This window comes from Medicago sativa, chromosome 1 (genome assembly GCF_051527215.1).
Source record: "Medicago sativa cultivar Bolivia chromosome 1, Bolivia_mono, whole genome shotgun sequence".
Classification (NCBI taxonomy): Eukaryota; Viridiplantae; Streptophyta; class Magnoliopsida; order Fabales; family Fabaceae; genus Medicago; species Medicago sativa.
The window spans coordinates 37,952,693-37,973,875 of NC_140749.1; the positions used below are offsets into that span (position 1 = coordinate 37,952,693).

The 21,183-nt window shown below is 33.4% G+C and overlaps 1 protein-coding gene and 1 long non-coding RNA gene across 2 annotated transcripts; one reads left to right on the forward strand and one right to left on the reverse strand.

Moving 5' to 3' along the window:
* Positions 1–3,299: 3,299 nt before the first annotated feature.
* LOC146954777 (uncharacterized) lies at positions 3,300–6,653 on the reverse strand. The gene is made up of 4 exons (XR_015015014.1): positions 6,203–6,653; positions 5,045–5,450; positions 4,916–4,955; positions 3,300–4,584 (listed from the first exon to the last, which is right to left on the reverse strand). It is a non-coding gene; the product is annotated as an uncharacterized LOC146954777 (long non-coding RNA).
* Positions 6,654–11,668: 5,015 nt separating this feature from the next.
* LOC146954778 (WW domain-containing protein) lies at positions 11,669–19,246 on the forward strand. Its single transcript, XM_085718537.1, has 11 exons — positions 11,669–11,983; positions 12,073–12,286; positions 14,755–14,838; positions 14,949–15,091; positions 15,404–15,454; positions 16,019–16,178; positions 16,518–16,719; positions 17,137–17,244; positions 18,093–18,218; positions 18,322–18,373; positions 18,843–19,246. Exons 1-11 carry the CDS (start codon positions 11,846–11,848, stop codon positions 18,993–18,995), a joined length of 1,431 nt encoding a protein of 476 aa, XP_085574663.1. The 5' UTR covers positions 11,669–11,845; the 3' UTR covers positions 18,996–19,246.
* Positions 19,247–21,183: the final 1,937 nt, after the last annotated feature.

The window sequence follows — 21,183 nt, forward strand, 5'->3', positions numbered from 1 at the left end:
CCCTTACATTATTATTATTATAATCAAATCTTTTTTCTAAATTTATTAATTAAATTCAAGTCAAATTCTTTTTAAAAAAAAATCTTTTTTCTAAATTATTTAATTAAATTCAAGTCAAATTCTTTTTAAAAAAATATTTTTTCTAAATTATTTAATTAAATTCAAGTCAAATTCTTTTTTAAAAAAATATAGTCAAATTTTTTTTAATTAAATTCAAGTCAAATTCTTTTTAAAAAAATATTTTTTCTAAATTATTTAATTAAATTCAAGTCAAATTCTTTTTTAAAAAAATATAGTCAAATTTTTTTTGAAAAAATATATTCAAATAAAAAATTGTAATAAAATACAATTTTCTTAATGAATATTTTTTTGGTCCCCGGATGTGTAAAGAATAGTCATAATAATCCTTCAATGTATCGAAATTATATACGTAAATAGTAAAGATTTGATTCTTTTAAATTATATACGAAAAAATTATAATTATTTTCAATTTGCTAATGTTTTTTATCAAATTTTATACGTAAATAATGCAAATTCTATATTCTTTTAATTAAACTTGTACGTGTCAGTCAAAAGTCCTCGTGAGCTTAGCTCAGTTGGTATGGACAATGCATAAAATATGCAAGGTACGAGGTTCAAACCCCGGCCACCACCAAAAAATGCGTGCTAGTCAAAAAAAACTTTTTTTTTTTGACAAAAGTCAAAAAAACTTAAAACAACTTCTATTGCCAGTCAAATAAAAAAAGCTTATACGGAAATAATGCATATTAATATAATTTCCTGTTCATCCTTCAAAAAAAAATCCTGTTCAGTTTATTATTTTAAATAAATTTTATATGAAAATAAGTTCAATGTATCTTTCCTTCAAAAAAAAAAAAAAGAAGTCCAATGTATCTTTTTAATATTAAAATAAGTTCAATGTATCTTTTTTATAATAATAATAATAATACTAATATATACTATACATAAAGAAAATCATTCTTTTCAGCTTTTTTGAATGGTTTTTTCTCTTTCAAAAATATCATCAATTTTCAATACAAATAACACGTGTAACAAATAGATAAGAGTAACAAACACAAATGTCTTGTATGGGTATACTCTTGTAATCTTTGTTTTAAATCTGAAACCACGGTGGTTGCGTTTGCGCCGCCGGTGAACTAGCATTGTATTGTTTTAAGTGATTCTCTTTTGCACACCTTGTGCGAGATGAATTACTTCTGGTAATTTAATTTCATTTTGACTTGTTCAAAAAAAAAACACAAATGTCCACTTTTTCCTTTATCATTTAAAAAATATAACAAATTAGAAGAGTGTACTATACTTACTTTTTCATTTTCTCAATTATACCCTAAAACAACAACTATTTCTATAATAAACATTGATGTTGGTGTCATTAAAGAAATAAGAATTTAAATTATATATTTTTGTTATATTGTTGGTTTCATTATCATTTAAATAGTTTGATTTGTCCTCGTGAGTTTAGCTCAGTTGATATGGACAATGCATAAAATATGCAAGGTCCTGGGTTCGAACCCTAGCCACCACTAAAAAAAAAATTATATAGTTTGTTTTGTTATAATTTGAAAGCAAAAAATATTTATATTAAACTTTTTAAAAGTTCAAAATTTGATGTTTCCAATGCAAAATTGTTAGCATGACCCTAAATTTATTAATAGTTAATACTCTCTTCGACGCAAATTATATGACGTTTTGGCCGTTTCACACATATGTGTAGTAAAAGTATGATTTGTTGGCAGCACATCAGATTATGGAGCCCTTGGATGGTTGTCTTTGATTATGTTGCAAGCTTTCCGACTAATGTGTTTGTTATCTCACAACATCTGGATCAACAGCAAAAGCAAGTCTTCGGTGTGACCTTATGGAGTATCTGGAAGCATAGAAATAATAAGGTATGGAACAATGTCATCGAAACGGCTCAAGTTATATGTGATCGTGCTGGAAGAATGTTCAAACTATTCGTCATCTTACTCCTCGGCATTCCATTACTCATAGAGATTTGATGTGGCTTAATCCAAGTTTCGGTAGGTTTAAATGTAATGTAGATGCCTCCTTTTCTCATGCTCTGGATTGAGTTGGCATTGGTACGTGTATTCGAGATGATGAAGGTCGTTATCTATTAGCTAAAATCGAATGGATGACTCCGCTTCTTGATGTGGATTTGGGCGAGACTTTAGGTTTATTATCAACAATGTATTGTGTGTGTGTGTGTGTGTGTGATTTGCTGCTTGGTATTGTGGATTTTGAGCTTGATTCCAAAATTGTGGTGGATAGTCTTTAATCTTTATGGTAGTAAAAGCGGCGTATCTAGTTATAGTGCAGTGATCAATGATTGTAGACGTTTGTTAGCTTCTAGTTTAGCAACCTCTAATATTAGGTTTATTTGGAGTCAAACCAACGAAGTCACTCATAGTTTTGCTAGGGTTGCCTCGCGTCATGCTATCCATATTCATATTAGGATTCCATCTTGTATCTATACTGTTATTACTAGTCCCCCTACCCGTGCTATCGCACGGGCATTTATAGTCTTGATTATAAAAAGTATAGTACCAAGCCAAGTATCATATAGTAAGAAATCAAAATACAGTATATAAATGAAAAGTAAACTCTTCCCTCCCTTCCCTCTTAGTCTTTAAATCTTGGTAACTTTCTAATTTTTTTTAGGAAAATAAACTTGCATTATAGTTTTTTTTTAAAGAGGAAACTTGCATTATAAACTGGGACCAGAAGTACCCAAAATGGAAAGATACAAAAGTAATACTAATTGATTTAAGTCTTAGTTTTAGTTCCAATGAGAATATGGTGAATAGTATTGCTTCCCAGTCATATTTCAATCTACCTCGTAAGCTATAGAGATATTTTCATGTGTCATAACTTAACTATTGCCTACGAAATAATCAGAACCACGTATTTACTATAAAATAATTAATAGTTTAGATGAGTAGCAAATGAAATAATTAGATGATGTTAGCATATATAACAGAATAGTTTTATCCTACATTGGTAGAATAAAGCAAGAGCAAGGCAAATGAGCATAGTCACTGAAATAATATCACAAAGGTGGGCTCTGCCAAAAAAAAATAGACAAAGGTCCGATATATAATTAGAAAAATGAAACTGAACCACACCTATCATTATGAGGTGTATATGACACTATTATTACTCTTAAAATGAAAACACACCAGCAACAAAATTTCAAAGCATTAGTAACCAACAGTGAATGTTATAAAATATTAACCAACATTTCGATCAAATTTACATGCTTGCAGAAACTAAGCAGATACAAAACAAATTCCTAATGTTGTGTATTGAAAGAAGAAACCAAAATCATATGAACACTCATCTACTGCTGCTACGATATAATTACTCCTTTAATTGTTAAGAAGCTCTGTGTATTGCAGAATGCTAAAGTAATGATATCTATAATCTACATTAGTGCAATGTCAATGCAGACTTTAACAGAAAGAAAGTACATGTGTTTCTTTGTTTAAGAGGTTGCAAATAATTCTCAAGGGAGTTAAAATCTTAATAGGATAATGTGTCATGTATCAAACTTGACACACACTATGCTATTTTGCGACATTTGCAAAATCTATGTTCAACTTAAAAAAAATTAGTTAACACTATTGCACTGAAACTTGCTGGTAGCTTAGACATCGCCTCTTTGCAAAAATGTAACACAGAAGTTTGGTGTCATACTTCTTTCTCATTGCCATTGGAATTTGAACCAAAATCATTGGATAAAAGCACACAGATCCTTCAACGTCATCAACCTTGTTTGGTTATGCAAATTGAATTGAGAATTATGAAACATATTCATAAAACTCTTCCTTGTCATCGACCAAAGATGTCACATAGTGTCTCTAGCTTCCACTCTTCCTTGTCAACATCGACATAAAACTGCTTGGTACCCTCAAGGATCAGCTCATCAGGCTTTTTCATGAATTTCCGAGTAATCATCAGAAGATGATGGTAGCGAAACAAAACAGAACTTACTGTCATGCTAAATAAATTCACAAATACTACTACTAACAACAAAAATAAATTTGATCTTCATCTCATAAAGATAAGCATCATTAGTTTCCTCTTAAACATGCTCCAACGGAACTGCAATTATTAAAGTAAACATGATATTAGAAATATTAGAAAGAGTTAAGTTTGGAACAATGTAAATCACGTGGCAAAGTAAATTATAGTGAGTTATATTTGCATCATATCAAAAAACTTTCTTTTTGATTAAGCTTCTATGAAACATTCATGATCAATAGATGAAAAATAAAATGCAGCAAACCAACGATCAACCATCTACATGATCAATAGATGAAAAAACCTTCACTTCAGCTTCTTCATGTTGTGCCACCGTCTCAAAGTTTCCGGCAATGCTCACCCATTACACGCAGAGAGAGAAAGGCCGAGCACAATTGGAATCTAGGTAAAATGATAAAGATAAGGCAAAGCTTATTTTTTAAGAAGTTAGAGCAAACCTTGTTAAAATTTTTCAAAAGTTGCAACACAAATATGACCATTGCTTCCAGCAGCAAACAACTTTGCACCAAATTTGTCCACCTAAATGAATTACTTGGCAAAATCAATTATTTTGAGGATCGAAACTAAAATTGGCATATTCAAAAGATGTTCAAATAAAATGTCTAATTTGTAAAGTCAAGATATCAACATTAAAACCAAGACTACATGTGTAGAAACCTCATAAATCTGCATAGGACTTGAATTCACTCCAAGTTGGAACTCAAAAGGAAGAGGGTGCCAATGAATTAAAAAAGAGTAATAATCTTTAAAATTTTCTATGCATATAAAGAAGATTGATATGAGGATATTTGCCATTGATGTTAGAATAATATGTGCAGTTGAGATTAGGTAAGCATGCTCGCGGTCTCACCTTTTATACTTTGTTCTGCAACAAATAGCACCAACCATGCCTAACACAGTTAAAAGTGGAAATCTGTAAGTTAGAGAGAGAGATAGAGAGAGAGAGAGAGAGAGAGAGGCAGTAACAGAGAGTGTATACCAAATTGTAAGGAAGCAAAATTAAGAGAATCCAGTTGAAGCCACACGCTCTTGTCCTTTCGGCGAACGACAACATTAATGAAAACAAACAAATTGCAATAATCAGGAAAAATCAAAAGATAGAGAGAGTTAAAACCAAAAGGATCCAGTTTGGGACCATTCAAACAATTTTCTTTAAGAATGGCAAATATAAATAAATGAGTATAAGGAACGGTTCAGATAATTTACATCCATCTTATACAACAATAAATAAACTAATAGGGTTGGGTTTGCATAAAATATGAACTAAATGTCGGTGTCCATCACCTGTTTTGGATTGAATTCAACAATGAATGTTCGCCATTTTAGTCGAATAAGCTCGAGATTTTCATAGTCATCGTCAATAGTGGCTAACCAATCAACTTTTACTGCACATAGACAAACAAACATTATACTAAATCAACATACGCTGCAATGATATATAAATGACATAATTCGGATATGTATGTCTCAGATTCTTTCTATAATTAAAAATCATGCTAATTTTCAGTTCCATCACATTATAACTCTAAGTCCGATTAAAGTCATCATATGAAATCTATATAAATAAAACAACATTACGCACGCAACACATACTGATTCATAGTTTGATTGCAACACATACTGATACATAGTTTGATTACCAATAGTGGTCAACCCTGCACAAATCATCAGAAATTATAGAAACAACACAAAGATGGACAAATGCACCAGACTCAATTTTTTCTTAAAAAAAAAAAACCAAATTTTCAAATCCTTTTTAGTTAGCATTTTACAGAAACAGTATATTCATTAAAATTTGGCAACATAACGTAATCATATAACATTGATTCATAGTTTCCCAAACGGAGAATACGATAACAAAAAAGAAAAGCTTCATAGTTTGCACATAAAAATCTTAAACTGACTTACTGACCTACTCTATACCACTAAACAGCAAATACAGAAAAGACACAAAGGAATACTAAACAAAAAACACATTATAAAACATAATAGAAAATAATTGGACTCAAATGTTTGTATTGAAGATGAGATAGATATATGAATGCAATTAGCTCCACAGATAATGTAATAAGATTCAAGAAACATGTTATTGGTTTGAAATATGATGACAAATATATATTCAAGTTCAATTCAGCACCTGTCATGTTGTGCAAGGCTCTCGCTGTTTTTGCCTTGATATCAAATCCGATTTCTGTATCCATTAGCCTGTTGGTTGCACAACAGTATAGAAGAAAGAAAAGGAAGATGATTTCAATTGGCCTTGATTTCACCACCGTAACCACCGACCATCTACCATAGTTCCACTTCAGGCACCGTCACCACCTCTGTAACCACCGACCACCATTCATTTTCTTACAATCTTCAACCGTTCTTCCTTTTTTCAATCCCAACTAAACCGAACCACATCTTGAGCAGTGGAAACAAAGAACGTTAAAAAAGGGAAGAGGAAACAGATTCTGTGAATTGGAGAAGAAATGGTAGAGTTACGATGATGGCAGGGAGAAGGAGGTGAGGAAAGGAAGACGAAGAAGGGGAAAAGATGGAGAAGAGGAAGAGAGAGGGAGAGAGAGAGAGAGAGAGAGAGTGAGAGAGTGAAGGATGCAAATCGCATAAGAAATGAAACAACATTTATTAATTGCAATTGAATTTGAATTGATTGTTGTGATGTGTGCAAGCCAACATTCAGATAAGATCAAAGGCTGATATGATAGTGGTGCCTAAGGATAGAGATCCAACGGTCAGCATTGTTTGGAGCCAAAAAGAATAGGTTTAGGGTTGGCACATTTTCTTAACATTGTTATTAGTATTAGAAATAAGTTAGATTAGATTAGATGAATGAAATGCAATAAGTTTTCTCTTGTAAAAAAATAAAATAAATGTAATTAATTTTGAATGGGAAAGAGATGTTATGAATTGTTTTACAAATTTTTCCTTAATAAATTATATAGGAAAGATAAATTAAAGAATTGAAAGATGAGAGAGTACTAAATAGTTAAGGATATAAGAGAAAAAGTAATATTAATGTTTCATTAATATTGTAAAGTGGCATGTAATTTTGGACAATTTTTTTTTTCAAAGTGACATATAATTTAGGACAGAGGGAGTATTGTTTTTTCAAATTTGTCATTATGTGAAAACAACTTATCATAAAAGCTTCAAAAACCGAAAACATCGAAAAAAGTGAAAACTAATCATCTCAACCTTTGTCGGTCACCTACACCTCTATCCCCTCCCCTCAAACCCAAACTCTAATAAAACGATGTAGATGTTTGTCTTGGTGGTGAGAAGACTCTCAATGCAACACCACCATCAAACCCCGTCAGGATCTTTTCTTGTAGGATCACCTCAACCTCCGCCAACGTTGGTTTTCATCTCGGTTCCTTATGATTAGGGTTGCTTCATTTCAGATTTGTAAGGATTGAAGGTTGGTTTTTCAGGTTTTGAATATGGTTGCACCTATGCTTGTAGGTGATTGTTCGATTTGGACTGTTTCAAGATAGATCTTGGTGTTGATGTTCGTTTTCATACGTTGGTGATGATCTCGTTCTTCTCCTTCTAATGGGTCCCTCAATGTCGGAGCTGTCGTGTTGGCATGGGTCAGTTTGGATGCTCTCTCTAGTAACTGTGCTACAAGCTCCGCCTCTATCGAAGGCCGCGAAAGCCTTTTCAAAAGGTTTGGTTCACCAGGATCAGGTCTCAGTGACTGGGCTCTGAGCTCACGCTACTTTTTCTTGATAGGACGCTTATCCGATGTATTGGATTGATAGGCTAGAAATGGTCGTGAGTTTGGTGTTGTTTTCCAGTAGATTGTAGGTGCTTGGATTCATTATTGTGTGGCAGTCGGATTCACTCACCTTAATCAAAATCAGGATATGGTATTCCTTGTGCCACACACTTTCTTGTTTTTTTTTCTTTTTTGCAATTTGGTTTCACATTCATACTTACGTGCACTGAATTGTGCTAGTAGTGTGTGTTTGATTGCCATGGATTGCATATGTGCTTACATACCCTCTCGGTTTTATTGTTTTACTATTTTTTTTTCTTTTATTTATACTAGGTCGAATTTATGTATCTCTAGTCTTTTGCACTCTTTATGCTTAACTTTATTTCACTTAGGGTGTTGAATATCCATTTGTACACCATATGTTTAAAAAAAATTGTCATTATGTGAAATGATGATTTTATCTTGATTAGTGTTCCATACACCATACTAGGGGTGTTCAAATCCAAACCGATCCAAAATAAAACCGTAAACCGATCCAAAAAACCGAAAACCACAAAAAAAAACGAATATTTTTGGATGTGTTTGGATGTTGTTTTGGAAAAACCGCTACGATCGGATCGGATTTCGGATTACCTTTTCAAAACCGAACCGAACCAAACCGAACCGCAAAAGTAATTTTTTATACTTATTTATTATTTTATTAGTATTATATATTGCATTAATATATTGCTTATTGGTATTTAATCTTGTATATTGCATTAATTTAATCTATATTATTACTACTTCATCTATTTTAAATATAATCAATCATTTTTACCGTGGAATGTTAACTTTTTTAATAAATTTGTGTCATATTGTGTATCAACCCTATTATTTTATTGTGTATGAGTAATATTAAAATTAATTATAAAAATTACATGTTACACTTTGGATATCCAAAAATCGATCCAAATTAAACCGCATATATTTGGATCGGATCGGTTCAGATTTTTTCAACATAATCATCCAAACCGAACCGAACCGCACATGATTTTTATTTTGGATCGGTTGATTTTTTACCTCAAAACCGATCCAAACCGGACCACGAACACCCCTACACCACACCATCGGTCTCGTTCGTGTAGTTTTTTTTATCACATGACGTTCTTGTTACTTGTGTAACGGTGATATGTTTCTAGATACCACTCATTAATTATATAATGAAAAAATTCAACTTCTATGTTACTTTTATGTAGTTTATGTTTACAAAGAAAAATAGGAGGTCAAAAATAAAAAGAATCTCAAATTACGTATATTTCAGGGTCAATTTGAACAATTAAATCTAATATTAAATGTGTTATTTTATATCATTTTCAACGTTGGAAGAATGTACAAGGTAACATACTTTATAGAATACTTACGAGACATTAAAATATATAAATATGATCTATTCATTATTCAACGGTGCGCTCTTACAACCAGTTGGCGCGAATTAGAGAAATATGGTACATTGTAGTGTACAATGTGTTTAAATGGAAATTTGGTATACTTTGAAACAAAATGAGTTTGTACAATGCATCTGAAGTTTTGATGATAACAGTGTATTAAAAGAACAATTAGGTATTCTAATATATGTTCAAGTGTGCATGACCATGAACCAAATTTTTAGTGTAAAATCAAGTTTTGGCTCTGAAAGAACGTATAGAAGAGCAATTTGATTTTATATAGAAGCTGAAGTTCTGAAACAGGATCTGAAGAACATCAAACTCTAAAGTAGTGTAGCTTCTGAAGGATCAGACTTTGAAGTCGTGGACTCTGAAGAAATAGCTTATGAAAGTCATCAGACTCTGAAGAATGAAGACCGTGAAGGACACGTCAGACATGTCGTCTTCTGAATATGTCACCATCAGACTAAGATGGTACACTTTGTCGTCTTCTGACCATGTGCAAAAACGGATAAAGAACTTCAAGGACAATTGGAATGAACAGATAATTCTTTTTTAAGCAAAGGAATTTCAAATGTCTTTTCAACGACATTAACCAAAACAAGAAACATTCCAACATTCATGATCAAGCTTATCAAAAACTTAATTTATGCGCTGACACTTCTCCAACGTCTCTCATTTTCTTCTCTATTCAAAGAGCTGAAGACTTGAAGGATAATAAATACGAGACTCTGCAATTTTTACAAGTGCCATTACTCTGCCAAATTGAAAAGCGAATAAACACTTCAGAATTTCTTACTAAGTTCATATCTTAGAAATTCTAAAGTCTTAAGAGTCTTACTCTGTTTTGTAATAGCTTACACCCATGGTTGTTTATCAAGTGTAAATTCAAACAATCTTTTATTTAATTAAGTTAGATTGTGAGAAGTCTCTTTCAGCTGTGGTTGAGCATTAAAAGTCTCTTGCTTATGTTCTTGAGCATTTGGAAGTCTCTTGCTTGTGTGATTGAACATTTGTAATCTTAGTGATTATAATGAAAATATCTTGGAAGTGCAATGGGACTGAACTACTCTCGATTTGTGAGAGGAACCAGTATAACTGCTCTCTCTCTCTCTCTCTCTCTCTCTCTCTCTCTCTCTCTGTTGTGTGTGTGTGTGTGTTTGATTTTATCCGTTGCATCCAGAACCTGCATCAGACTCTAAACTCATTCAGACTCTGATCAGCAAAACACTTAGAAAAAGTTTGAAAAAGGTAGCACATTCAACCCCCTTCTTGTGTTTTTCTCACCTTCACGCAAACCACACTTTACTTATCAATGGCAAATTCCCTAAGACTAAATGGAGTTGGGAATGAAATTGTTTGTTTAATATCACTAACGTCGCTAAGTACTGAAAGGAGACCGGAACAAGAAAGCGTGGTTGAACTTAATGAAGATATTTGAAAACGCTAGAGATGCACAAATACTATATATAATTCTTGTCATAGGCCACAACTCAATCTCTCCATAAAGGAAGAGCCGTTCATTACCTAATCTAATAATGTTGCATGTTAAGTATTGTGATTGAACCCCAAACAGTGTGTCTTCCTATGCTTAACATGATGATTGAGTTGAAAGAGTCCAAATGACACCATGTTGTTAGGAAGCCATATAAAGTTACATTTCTCTATATCGTAGCAAAATTCTATCATAATTAAATAATTATTTAAACCACATTAGCGTCTTTGAAAACTTCTAAGTGTTTTTACTTGCTTTCCTAAACTGTTATTGCTTTGAATATTTATTTTATTGTTGTGATACCAAATGAATTATTTTATTTTCTTACAAACATGTCTATTGCTGAAAAGCAATACTATAGCATTTTATATTATTCTTTGAGACAATGTATACTTATACTAAGACTCATGAAAATACATAGCATTTTCAGAGCTACCAAATATGTACTTAATTTTGGCGTATACCACTCTATTTATATACCCCAAAAGCAAACAAGTTAGTTATACCCTTATGACTTGCTAGTTGAGTGATCATTTGATCATATGGAGGGCTTATGTGGGTTCTGACCGTGTTATATGGTGCATCACGATTGTTCGTAGGTACATGCGATTCATAATTTAATATGGACGGAATCTTTATTGAGCCTAAGCCGATATAATAGACTTTGTGTCACGAGGACTGAGCCTTAACTTGATCAATAACAAATATATTAGAAAATTACCATTAGAATGAAGAGAATAAATATCTTGACTAGAATACCTAATACTAATTGTTTTAATATTAATTTAATAATTCATTTGAGTTATCATAATGGTGTTGTCATTTTGGAGTGTACTCTCTTTTTTCAAGTAGGTTTCAGTTCGATTTTGTTACAAATTTCAATGGGTTTAATTAATATATAATATAATAAAAAATAAATTTAATTAATATATAATATAAAAAATAAAAAACAGGGCAATTACGTCTCCTTTCGAGAGAGAGGATCTCCCCTGACCTCTTTAATTGTATAAGCAAAATCAGTACCGCAGACCCAGTAGACTCGCCTAGAGGGACAGTAACTCCGTTAAGCATCCCTCGCTCCGTTTGTCTGTCTGTCCCCGGCGGGCAGTGACTCTGTAACCCTCTCTTTCTCAAGTTATGGAGAATTCTCCCCAAGATCATCATCATTCACTCCCTCCCCCTCCCGGTGTTGTTCATAATTATTCTCTCAATCTTCCTTATCAACAACAAGGAACTACCCTTACTGCTACTCAGGATGCTCTTTTGCGGGAACAAGTAAGTAATTTAATGATAACAACCCTCTCCATATTCTCTCTTTTCTTTTTCAATTAATCATTCTTTTTCTCACTCCTATCATATCATAGGAACTTGCTACCCAAAATATCATTAGGACTCAAAGAGAGATGGCGGCAATGGCATCATCACCTTCTACTTCTACCAAGGATTTTGATAATTCAGACATATTCTCTCAACGTCATCACCCCAATGCCTTGAAGGAACACCTCTTGAATATGGCCACTCACCATAGGGCTCAAATCGCTGTTAAGCGTCCAAACCCGACACATCCACAACAACAAGGTATCTATCATTTCTTTTTCAATTCGATCATATAGATAGTTGAAAATAAGTTAATTCAAGCTTCCTTTATCCCATGAAATTGGATTGGACCATTATCCAGTAGATAGGTTCTCATTTCGGTTAAGGAAATAAGTCTGTATAGTATATGGCTGTGTGCCTGCGTCTATAGGTAGATTTCAAAATTATATTTCTCTGTATTGCTAGTCTGCTTGATGTTTGGTGCGGTGCTGTGGCCACTGCCCATAGCAGATTGCTCTCTGCTTCATCGGAGATATAACCCGTTTCCTCTGTCGACAAAGAAACCCCTTCTACTTTGGATGGAAATGTCCTGGCTTGAATAATTGCCAATCACCAGGGCTACACTGTGCTAAATAGTCCTCCAAGCATCTATTTACAACCTCAATCTGCCCAATCATTTGGAATCGGCTATCATTGCATTGCCTCCATCTTCTTTGGATCAACAATCACTCCTCGTGCAGATATCACATGACCCAATTATTTTACTTCTGTTTCCGCTAACTTACATTTCTTATAGTTCACTACAATGTTATTCTTCCTTGGCAAAAACTGCAGGGAGGTTTCTAAGAGGGTGGAATTTAGCATGGGAAAGCATAGTTGTTTCCCACCATGGGAAAGTCAATGTTAGCCATTAGATACACAATCTTATTATACACCTTCAACACTAAAAATTTTTTGTCACCATCTTCCACCACCATCTCTCTCAACACTTTCAGAAATCAAAACTTAATAACCCAGAACATGAAATTAAAATAAAATGGGTGCTTGACGGTATCACAGCATGAAGTCGCAGTTTTTTCTTCTTCTTTCAATTTCACATCATGTGTTGCCCTAAGAACATGAAGCCACAATTTTATTTTATTTTAATTTCTATGATTTGTTCAATTATTGAATTTCTTTCTCCATTCTTTGTTATCAGATGTTATTTTATTTCTTTCAGCATTTGTCCACTGAAAAAAATTCTCAAAGAATTTATCCCCGTTTTCAGTGGATCTGGATAGGTTGTAGTTTATGTGGTTGTGTTTGAAATTTTGAAGCTTTGAGATGAATGGAAGGAGTTAAAGACACAGGCCATGATGAATTTTGGGACTGCATCTAGCTTCCTGTTTTCTGGATCTATTTTTCAATAAAAATAAAAAGGATAAAACAAAGAGAATGAAAGTAATTTCACAGAATTGGTATTTTGTTATAAAGAGAGTGAGTGAAGAATAAGAAGATGATTAAGGAATTAAGAATTGAAGAAAAGAGTTTGGTATTTCATTAGGGAGAAAAAAATCAAAGAAAAATGGTTGTTCATAACATGTTCGTAACATGGTTTTACTTGATTTGGATTTGATTTTGCTGTGAAGGGAAGGAGAGTTGGGACAAAGATTTTGATGGTGTTGTTGCTGGTGGGGTTGGTTGGTATGAAGGAGTGATGGTGGTGGAAGATAGGGACAAAATAATCTAGTGTTGAGAGTGTATGATAAGATCATGTTCTTTACCTGATCTGATGGCTAACATTAACTTTCCCATGGTGGGAAACAACTCTCCTTTCCCATACTAAATCCCACCTTCTAAGAGGCCTGTTTTCCTGCATAGACTGGCACATATTAAAAAATAGTAGCACGGATTTCTTAAATAAGGCCACACCTTATTTCATCGATCAGCACCTATGTCTCTACTCAATTGATACGACAATAACAACCAAGCCTTATCCCACTAAGTGGGGTCAACTACTTGAATCAAACGATGCCATAGTGTTCTATCAAAAACCATGTCTTTCTCCAACTCATTAATCTCTAGATCTTTCTTAATAGTTTCTCTTATAGTTTTTCTAGGTCTAATTCCTACCTCCAATGATTTGACTCCCCTCCATCTGATCTACTTTCCTTACTACAGAATCAATAGGTCTTCTCTCTACACGAGCATACCACCTAAGTCTAGTTTCTACCATCTTTTCTAATATTGGCGCTACCCCAACTCTTTCTCTAATGTTGTCATTTCTAAATCTATCACGTCTAGTCTTACATAAAAAAGATAAAAAAAAGAAGAGGCAAAAGGTGGTGATGCATAGGAAGTATCTGTTAACTGAAAGAGAACATAAACAATGCAACAATACTGAAATATTGGTGTTGAACGATAACAAATATAATGTAAAAAAACAAGGGGAGAAAACATCTGAATCAAACGAAGAAAATAAAGGAAGCTATGTATAGATGAGCCTTGTGAACTCAACGTAATTGAAAGAAAATCTCTCCTAAAAGTGAACCTTTAGGAGAGATTCGACTAATATGTCTTGACTCTTGAGGGCTACATATACTATTCTATGGCTTTAGACTAGACGACAATTTATTTTATATTGTTTCCCATAATTCTTACTAGTTCACTGTTATTGGTTAATTTCTTCTATAATTGTATTACACATATAAAGAGTCCATGTGATTTACAAGCCTTTATTTCTATATCAGGCAACACAGAAATAGGCAATGGATATGGTGTACCTGGTGGAGGTGCCTATAATGACGTGCCCAAGCTTAACGCTGATGATGCTGGTAAATTTCATTCCAAAATTATTTTAGTCATCCACTGCATCCTTTGGACATTGCAGTAACTGAACTAGTGAGTTTACATTAACTTTGTTTCTTCCGAAACTGTGGAGTAGGTAACAATGCATCTGGTCAGCCTGAATCTAAACTTGATGGATGTTCAGAGCAGAAACCTGCAGCTAAAGAACTGCCAAAGTACCTCAAGCAGAAGTTAAAAGCTCGGGGTATTCTTAAAGATGATAGACATACCGAAGATCCTGTAAGAATATTGGTTTTAGCTTAACTTTGTTACCGTGATTCTTTTTCCCATCTTCTCCACCAGCTTTTTTAGTTTTGTTATTTCTATTTAATTTGTATATTTTTGCCTTCTTTGGGGGTTGGGCTGAACACAGTGGTATCTGACCAGGACCAGAAACAGATTCGAATTTGGATCTTGACATACTTTTAAAAATATTATGCTGCAATTTTAATTAGAATTTGATGTTCAGTTCTCATATTTTATAGATATTTTATGGTATGTTATTTTCAACCTGATAATTTAACTTACAATTTACCTGGTTTTTAATTTCAGAAAGCTACTTCAGCTGAATTTATGGGAAATGAAAAGTTGCCTCCAGGATGGGTATGTATCACTTATTATAATTGTTCTTCTTAGATGTAAAATTTCTCTTCACTTGTTAGGACCCCAAATGTGAATGTGGGCTCAAATGGGCTGATACCATATCAGCTGCCCAAGCCCATAAGGTGGGGAATTTATGTTAAGCAAAAGAAGAGGAAAAGAGAGAATGCTGATGTGCAAGTGGGATGGATTAATTGTGTGATGAATCCTGTTATATTTGAGACCGAAGGAGAGTGAGAGGGTATCTTGGAAGTCATTGGTGAGTTAGAGCAGAGAGAGTATTCTAATCGGTAGGATTGTAGTCAACGGAAGTGTTAATGTTATATAATTGCTGACAATTCATCTCCCATTCTGAGCTTAAATCATTTGTGAGTTAGAGCAGAGAGAGTATTCTTATCGGTAGGATTGTAGCCGACGGAAGTGTTAATGTTATATAATTGCTGACAATTCATCTCCCATTCTGAGCTTAAATTACAAGACTTTTATCATTTTCTAACTCTAGGATTTTTTATTTTATTCGTACCCTACTGTTTACTAGCACATACTAATCACTAATTTGTCATGTAGGTGGAAGCAAAAGATCCAGGAAGTGGTGCATTTTATTATTATAATGAAAGTACCGGGAAGAGTCAATGGGAAAAACCCCGTGAAGCATCTTTAACCGGGCAATCAACAACGGTTTTGTGTCTTCCAGATAGTTGGGTGGAGGCATTGGACGAAACAACAGGTTCATCACATAAATATCCTGCTGTTGCATTTGATCATTTATGAGTTTCATTTGCTATATGTTTCTAACATAAAAGTAAGCGTAACAACTATACATACTCTTGATAATGGTTTTACAATAAATATATTGAATGCTTATTTATTAAGCAGTAGCCTACGGAGGTCTATACTCTAGGAGTAATATTAATCAAACTAGGAAGTTGTACAATTAAAGGAATATCCGAAGATTCTTAATTTTAACACAGTTGTTTCACAAATATTAGAAGCATAATACACTTTCAAATTCTCTTCTCTCCCTTTTCCCCCATTTTTATTTATTTACTTTTTATTTTTGCTCAAGGTCATAAATATTACTACAATACAAAAACTAAGGTATCACAATGGAAGCATCCTAATTCTACTCAGAAAGTTGTGTCGGATCAGGTGGTCTCATCAGTTGGTCATGTGGATGACCAATCATCTAATTTACCAAGGTGCATGGGCTGTGGTGGATGGGGTGTAGGCCTTGTGCAAGCATGGAGTTACTGCAGTCACTGCACAAGGTAGATAGTTGCAACTCTTGCTTACATAGGACTAGTTTTGGATGATTCCTCATCTTACTCTGTTTCCGCCATTGATATACATATATTGTTTGGATTCATGTTTATACTGAAGTTAACTTGATTATACGTTGATAGGTATCCTACATAGTCATGTAGCGACTACCTCGTTAGTTGTGATCGAATTTTGTATAGAATAGTTATGCTAGCAACACCCTATTTAACACACCCTCTCTAATTAGTTAAAATTATGGGTCCCACTAAATTTAGGACCCATTTGAATTTTAACCAATCAATGAGTGTGTGTTGAGAAGAGTGTGTTTATAGCACTCCTCTTTTATATAATAGTGAGCTTTAACATTGATCTCTATCTCTAATATTTCTGTTGGTTTCTATCGTATAAAAAATGAACAAATACAGAGTTCTCAATCTTCCACAATGTCAGTATTTGTCCTTGAATTTGATTAATCAGCAAAGCAGTGTTCCACATCCCAGGGAAAATTCTGATAAAATGGCTAGCAAACAGAGGTATGGTTTTTGTATGAAATACGCATTTCTGTTAAATTGTTCCAGAAAAACTATTGCTTTTCACTGACTGATTCTTAGTAATTTGCCATGCTTGGGGCATGAACTCTCTAACATAAATTTCAGTTGTAATTTTCCATCCTTTAGAATATCTCCTTTTTTACATTGTACTCTCTTGAAAATTCTATCATCTGTTTGTGATTCAATATCTTGTATTACAAGCATATTTTTCTTTTAGGGTTACGTTAGGATCATTTCTTTGAGCAAGAAAGAATTCCTACAACCATGTGGAAAAACGAATTCAAAAGATAGATTTGCAAAAATACTGTAGGATTTTCTTTATTTCCGAGGTGATAATTAAAAAGGAATATTAGTAAAAATAAAATAAAATGAAAAAGGAATCAAACACTTTATTTCCATTATAATATATATGTTGTATTGAATCAAACACTAGGGGTGCTAGCTCACTGGTAAGAGTTTAGTCTTGTAACCTCAAGGTAGTGATTTGGAATTCCCTCAGACATGGTTGTAAAATGGCCGTTAGTGCCACTTTAATTAATAAAAATTTCCCCTTCCCCAATTTAAAAGGAAAGCCCCGTGCACTAAAGCTCCCGCATGCGCAGGGTTCGGGAAGGGGTCCCACCATTTTAATGTATTGTACTCAGCCTTACCCTGTTTTTACACAAGAGGCTGAGTAATGGGAAGGGGTCTTCATTTTTCACGTGACTTGAACCCATTCTGTTTTATATCCTTCCCCGCATTACTAACGGGCCTATTACCAAATAGTAGCGGGCCTAACATTATTCTTTCAAAGCCATAGAGAACATACTGATCCTCATTTGTCTATCCAGGGCTAGCTGGAAACCACCAATTGATAAGGGAAATAAAAAAATGGGCAAGAAGCGTGCTCATGAAGAGGATGACGAGTTGGATCCTATGGACCCCAGCTCCTATTCAGATGCTCCTCGTGGTGGCTGGTATGGATGTATACACACACTTAGATGGATTTATTTTAGTGATAAACTTGGTGTTTTGATAGAAAATCCTGATTAGTAAACACAAATTTACAATTTATTTCAGGGTGGTGGGTCTGAAAGGCGTGCAGCCACGGGCAGCTGACACAACAGCAACCGTACGTACATTTTTTCTTTTTCTTTTCAGAAGCTCTAATCTATGTTCCTATCTTCTTGTTAGTTTGTTTCTTAATAGTGCATTTCATATCTCTATTTTCTTTATGTTTTTTCAACTAAAAGAATGCATCCAACCTGGTATCCATAGATTTTTCAATATATTCTCAAAATAATTTTATAGTTTGCTTTTGTTATCAAAATGTCAAGGTCATGTAAATTATTATAAAGTTTGTGAAAGTATTGTGAAAATGGAAGTTGATGGGTAGAATTGGTGGACATTTAGCTTCCATTTGATGCAAAGCTAGCCTAAAGTGTTGTTAGTATCAAGCGCCATTGGCTGTTATGACTGGTGTTCAGAAGCATAGGAAATGCATGCTGAAATATGCCTGTCATAATTATAGTTTTGGTTTCAGTTTGACCTTTCTCAAGGCTCAACATGGCATATAAACTCTCTTACTTTATCGATTTCAGGGTCCTCTGTTTCAACAGCGACCATATCCATCACCTGGAGCCGTTTTACGAAAGAACGCGGAAGTTGCCTCTCAGAAAAAGAAACCAAATTCAAATTTTACTCCCATATCCAAGAGGGGCGATGGCAGTGATGGGCTTGGTGATGCAGATTAGGACCATCGTATCAACACAAACGTGTTCACCTCTGTCATGCTATTTTTGCTAAGTTGAGGAAATGTATCAAGTACATTTTACTCTAATATCTGTAAGTTAGCTTAGGATGCATTTGCTTGGCGAAACCAGCTTTGCTGTTGTGCATTAATATTGTGGCTTTTATTGCAAATACTGGGGAAAGCATTGTTTCAATGCTGTAACCAAGTGACTGTACAGAAGTTATCTTTATACCAGATAACTGGTTTTGATAATCTTGAAGCATTCTAACAAGTGATGGTAAAACTTGCAATTAGCTTATTCATGAACTGATCCGAGACCGATATGATTTTTCATGAATTGAAAGTTCAAGAGGACTTGAAGATTGGGGGAAAAAAAAGTAAATTATGCAACTTACAGAATTTTCAATGCTCTTTTCTTTTTGACCATCTTTGTGTTTTCATGTTAATCATATTATGCAAGAAATATATTTTTCATGGGTTTTATGTAGTCCTAAGCTTTTTTTGCTTTTTGAGATACCCCTATTTTACTTCTGGGAATTTAGAGAGCTTTTGGTTAAGAATCTCTAGAGATTTGATTTTTTGTTTTATTTATACGTGACATATCTCATATTTATCTAATTGACATCATTTCCAATTTTCCATGAATATATTAAATGGTTAGAATCTACAAACTTGAGGCTAGTCAATGATAATGATATTTTACCATGTTTTCAAAGCTTCTTACCCCCTTGTCTTATTTTAACTCATTGAGTGAATGTGCAAATTTCCCTTCGAAATTGTAAGAATCGGTCAATTAGTCCATGAATGTGGCAAATAAACCCCTAAAATTGTAATTTGTCAGTTAAAATTGTCTATTGGTAAATTTTTGTCCTGAGATTGTGGTTTGTCACATTAGATGAACATGTAGTTTTTCACAGAGATTTCACATCAATATCATATAACCAAAATCTTGTGTTGCACGTTAAATTTATGCTTGTGCATTTCAAGCCTCCAGACTGCCATTTTAGGATTTAATTACGTTAAATAAATCATTTCACGTGTAGTTTAATCCTCGGTGATGCGGCATTTATCTTAATACAAATATTTTATAAATTTTGACTTTATAATAAATTTCAATCTTTTTTTTTTAACAAATTAAAATGGAATATATTGTTCAAACGAAAGAATAATTCATCCCGCACAAGGTGTGCCAAAATGATGAATCATCCAAATCTGTTACAAACCAGAGCACCTATGAATAGGTTGCCACCATAAAAACAAAAAAAAATTACACAACACCCATACAACAAAGTGGGTGTCTTCACCAGTCATGATAACCAAAAGCAATAGGAACAAAGTGCGAAGACAACCAAAGAAATGAGTTCATCTTCACCTTTTCAAGAATACTGTGTATATTGATTACCGCATTTTTGAAGACACAGTTGTTTCTATCTTTCCAAATTGTCCAAGCACACGTATGCCAAATAATTTTAAGGTAGGAATGAGTAGCTCTCGGGAGCGCCGCTAATTGAGTAAACTGCAAATAGTGCTCCTTGATACTTCCTGGAAAAACCAAATAGATACCAAGCCATTGAGAAACTAAATTTAAATTTTATCAATCAAACAAGTGAGACGATGAAGAAAGTTGCAATTTCTTTTTCGAATACATTTATCAGGAAGAAGAAAAATGAAGTGAATGTTTTTATTTTTTTGGTTACTTCTTGTAATGAAGTGAATGTTGAAAGCTACTCTAAAGTTTTGTTAGGCAAATTTTACTAGTAGTTAGTGATTAGTTGTTGGTATAGCCAATTCTCATTCTTTCCTGTTCGAAAATGAGACCTTTGACTCCTTCTATTTTTAGTTCAAATATATATTTACTAATTTAATTTTCTTTTGATAGAATGATAAAAGTTGGGTTAAATAAAAATATATATAAAACTATGAAGGTCTCATACTTATTTGAAAATCTCTTCACAGTTATTTTTTGAAAAGTTTGTTAACGTAATTTAAAATATAAAAGATAAGCTAATGTTTTAATTGAGTACTTTTTGAAAATAAATGAAAATTAAGTTAGACTGAAAATACTCTTATGATCCTTGAAAAATATTAACCTATATTGTATTTGTAATATAAAGCGTGATGTTTTTAGGAATATGAATTGTGTCCATGGATTAAGCCATTAGCCGATGTTTATAGTGGAAGGATTTGAA

Excerpts from the sequence above, each read along its gene's own strand:
- LOC146954778 (XM_085718537.1), top strand. The coding sequence starts at position 11,846 with ATGGAGAATTCTCCCCAAGATCATCATCATTCACTCCCTCCCCCTCCC. Across the intron at positions 14,839-14,948 it reads GCTTAACGCTGATGATGCTG|GTAACAATGCATCTGGTCAG; the intron begins GTAAATTTCATT and ends ACTGTGGAGTAG. Across the intron at positions 18,219-18,321 it reads GATGCTCCTCGTGGTGGCTG|GGTGGTGGGTCTGAAAGGCG; the intron begins GTATGGATGTAT and ends AATTTATTTCAG.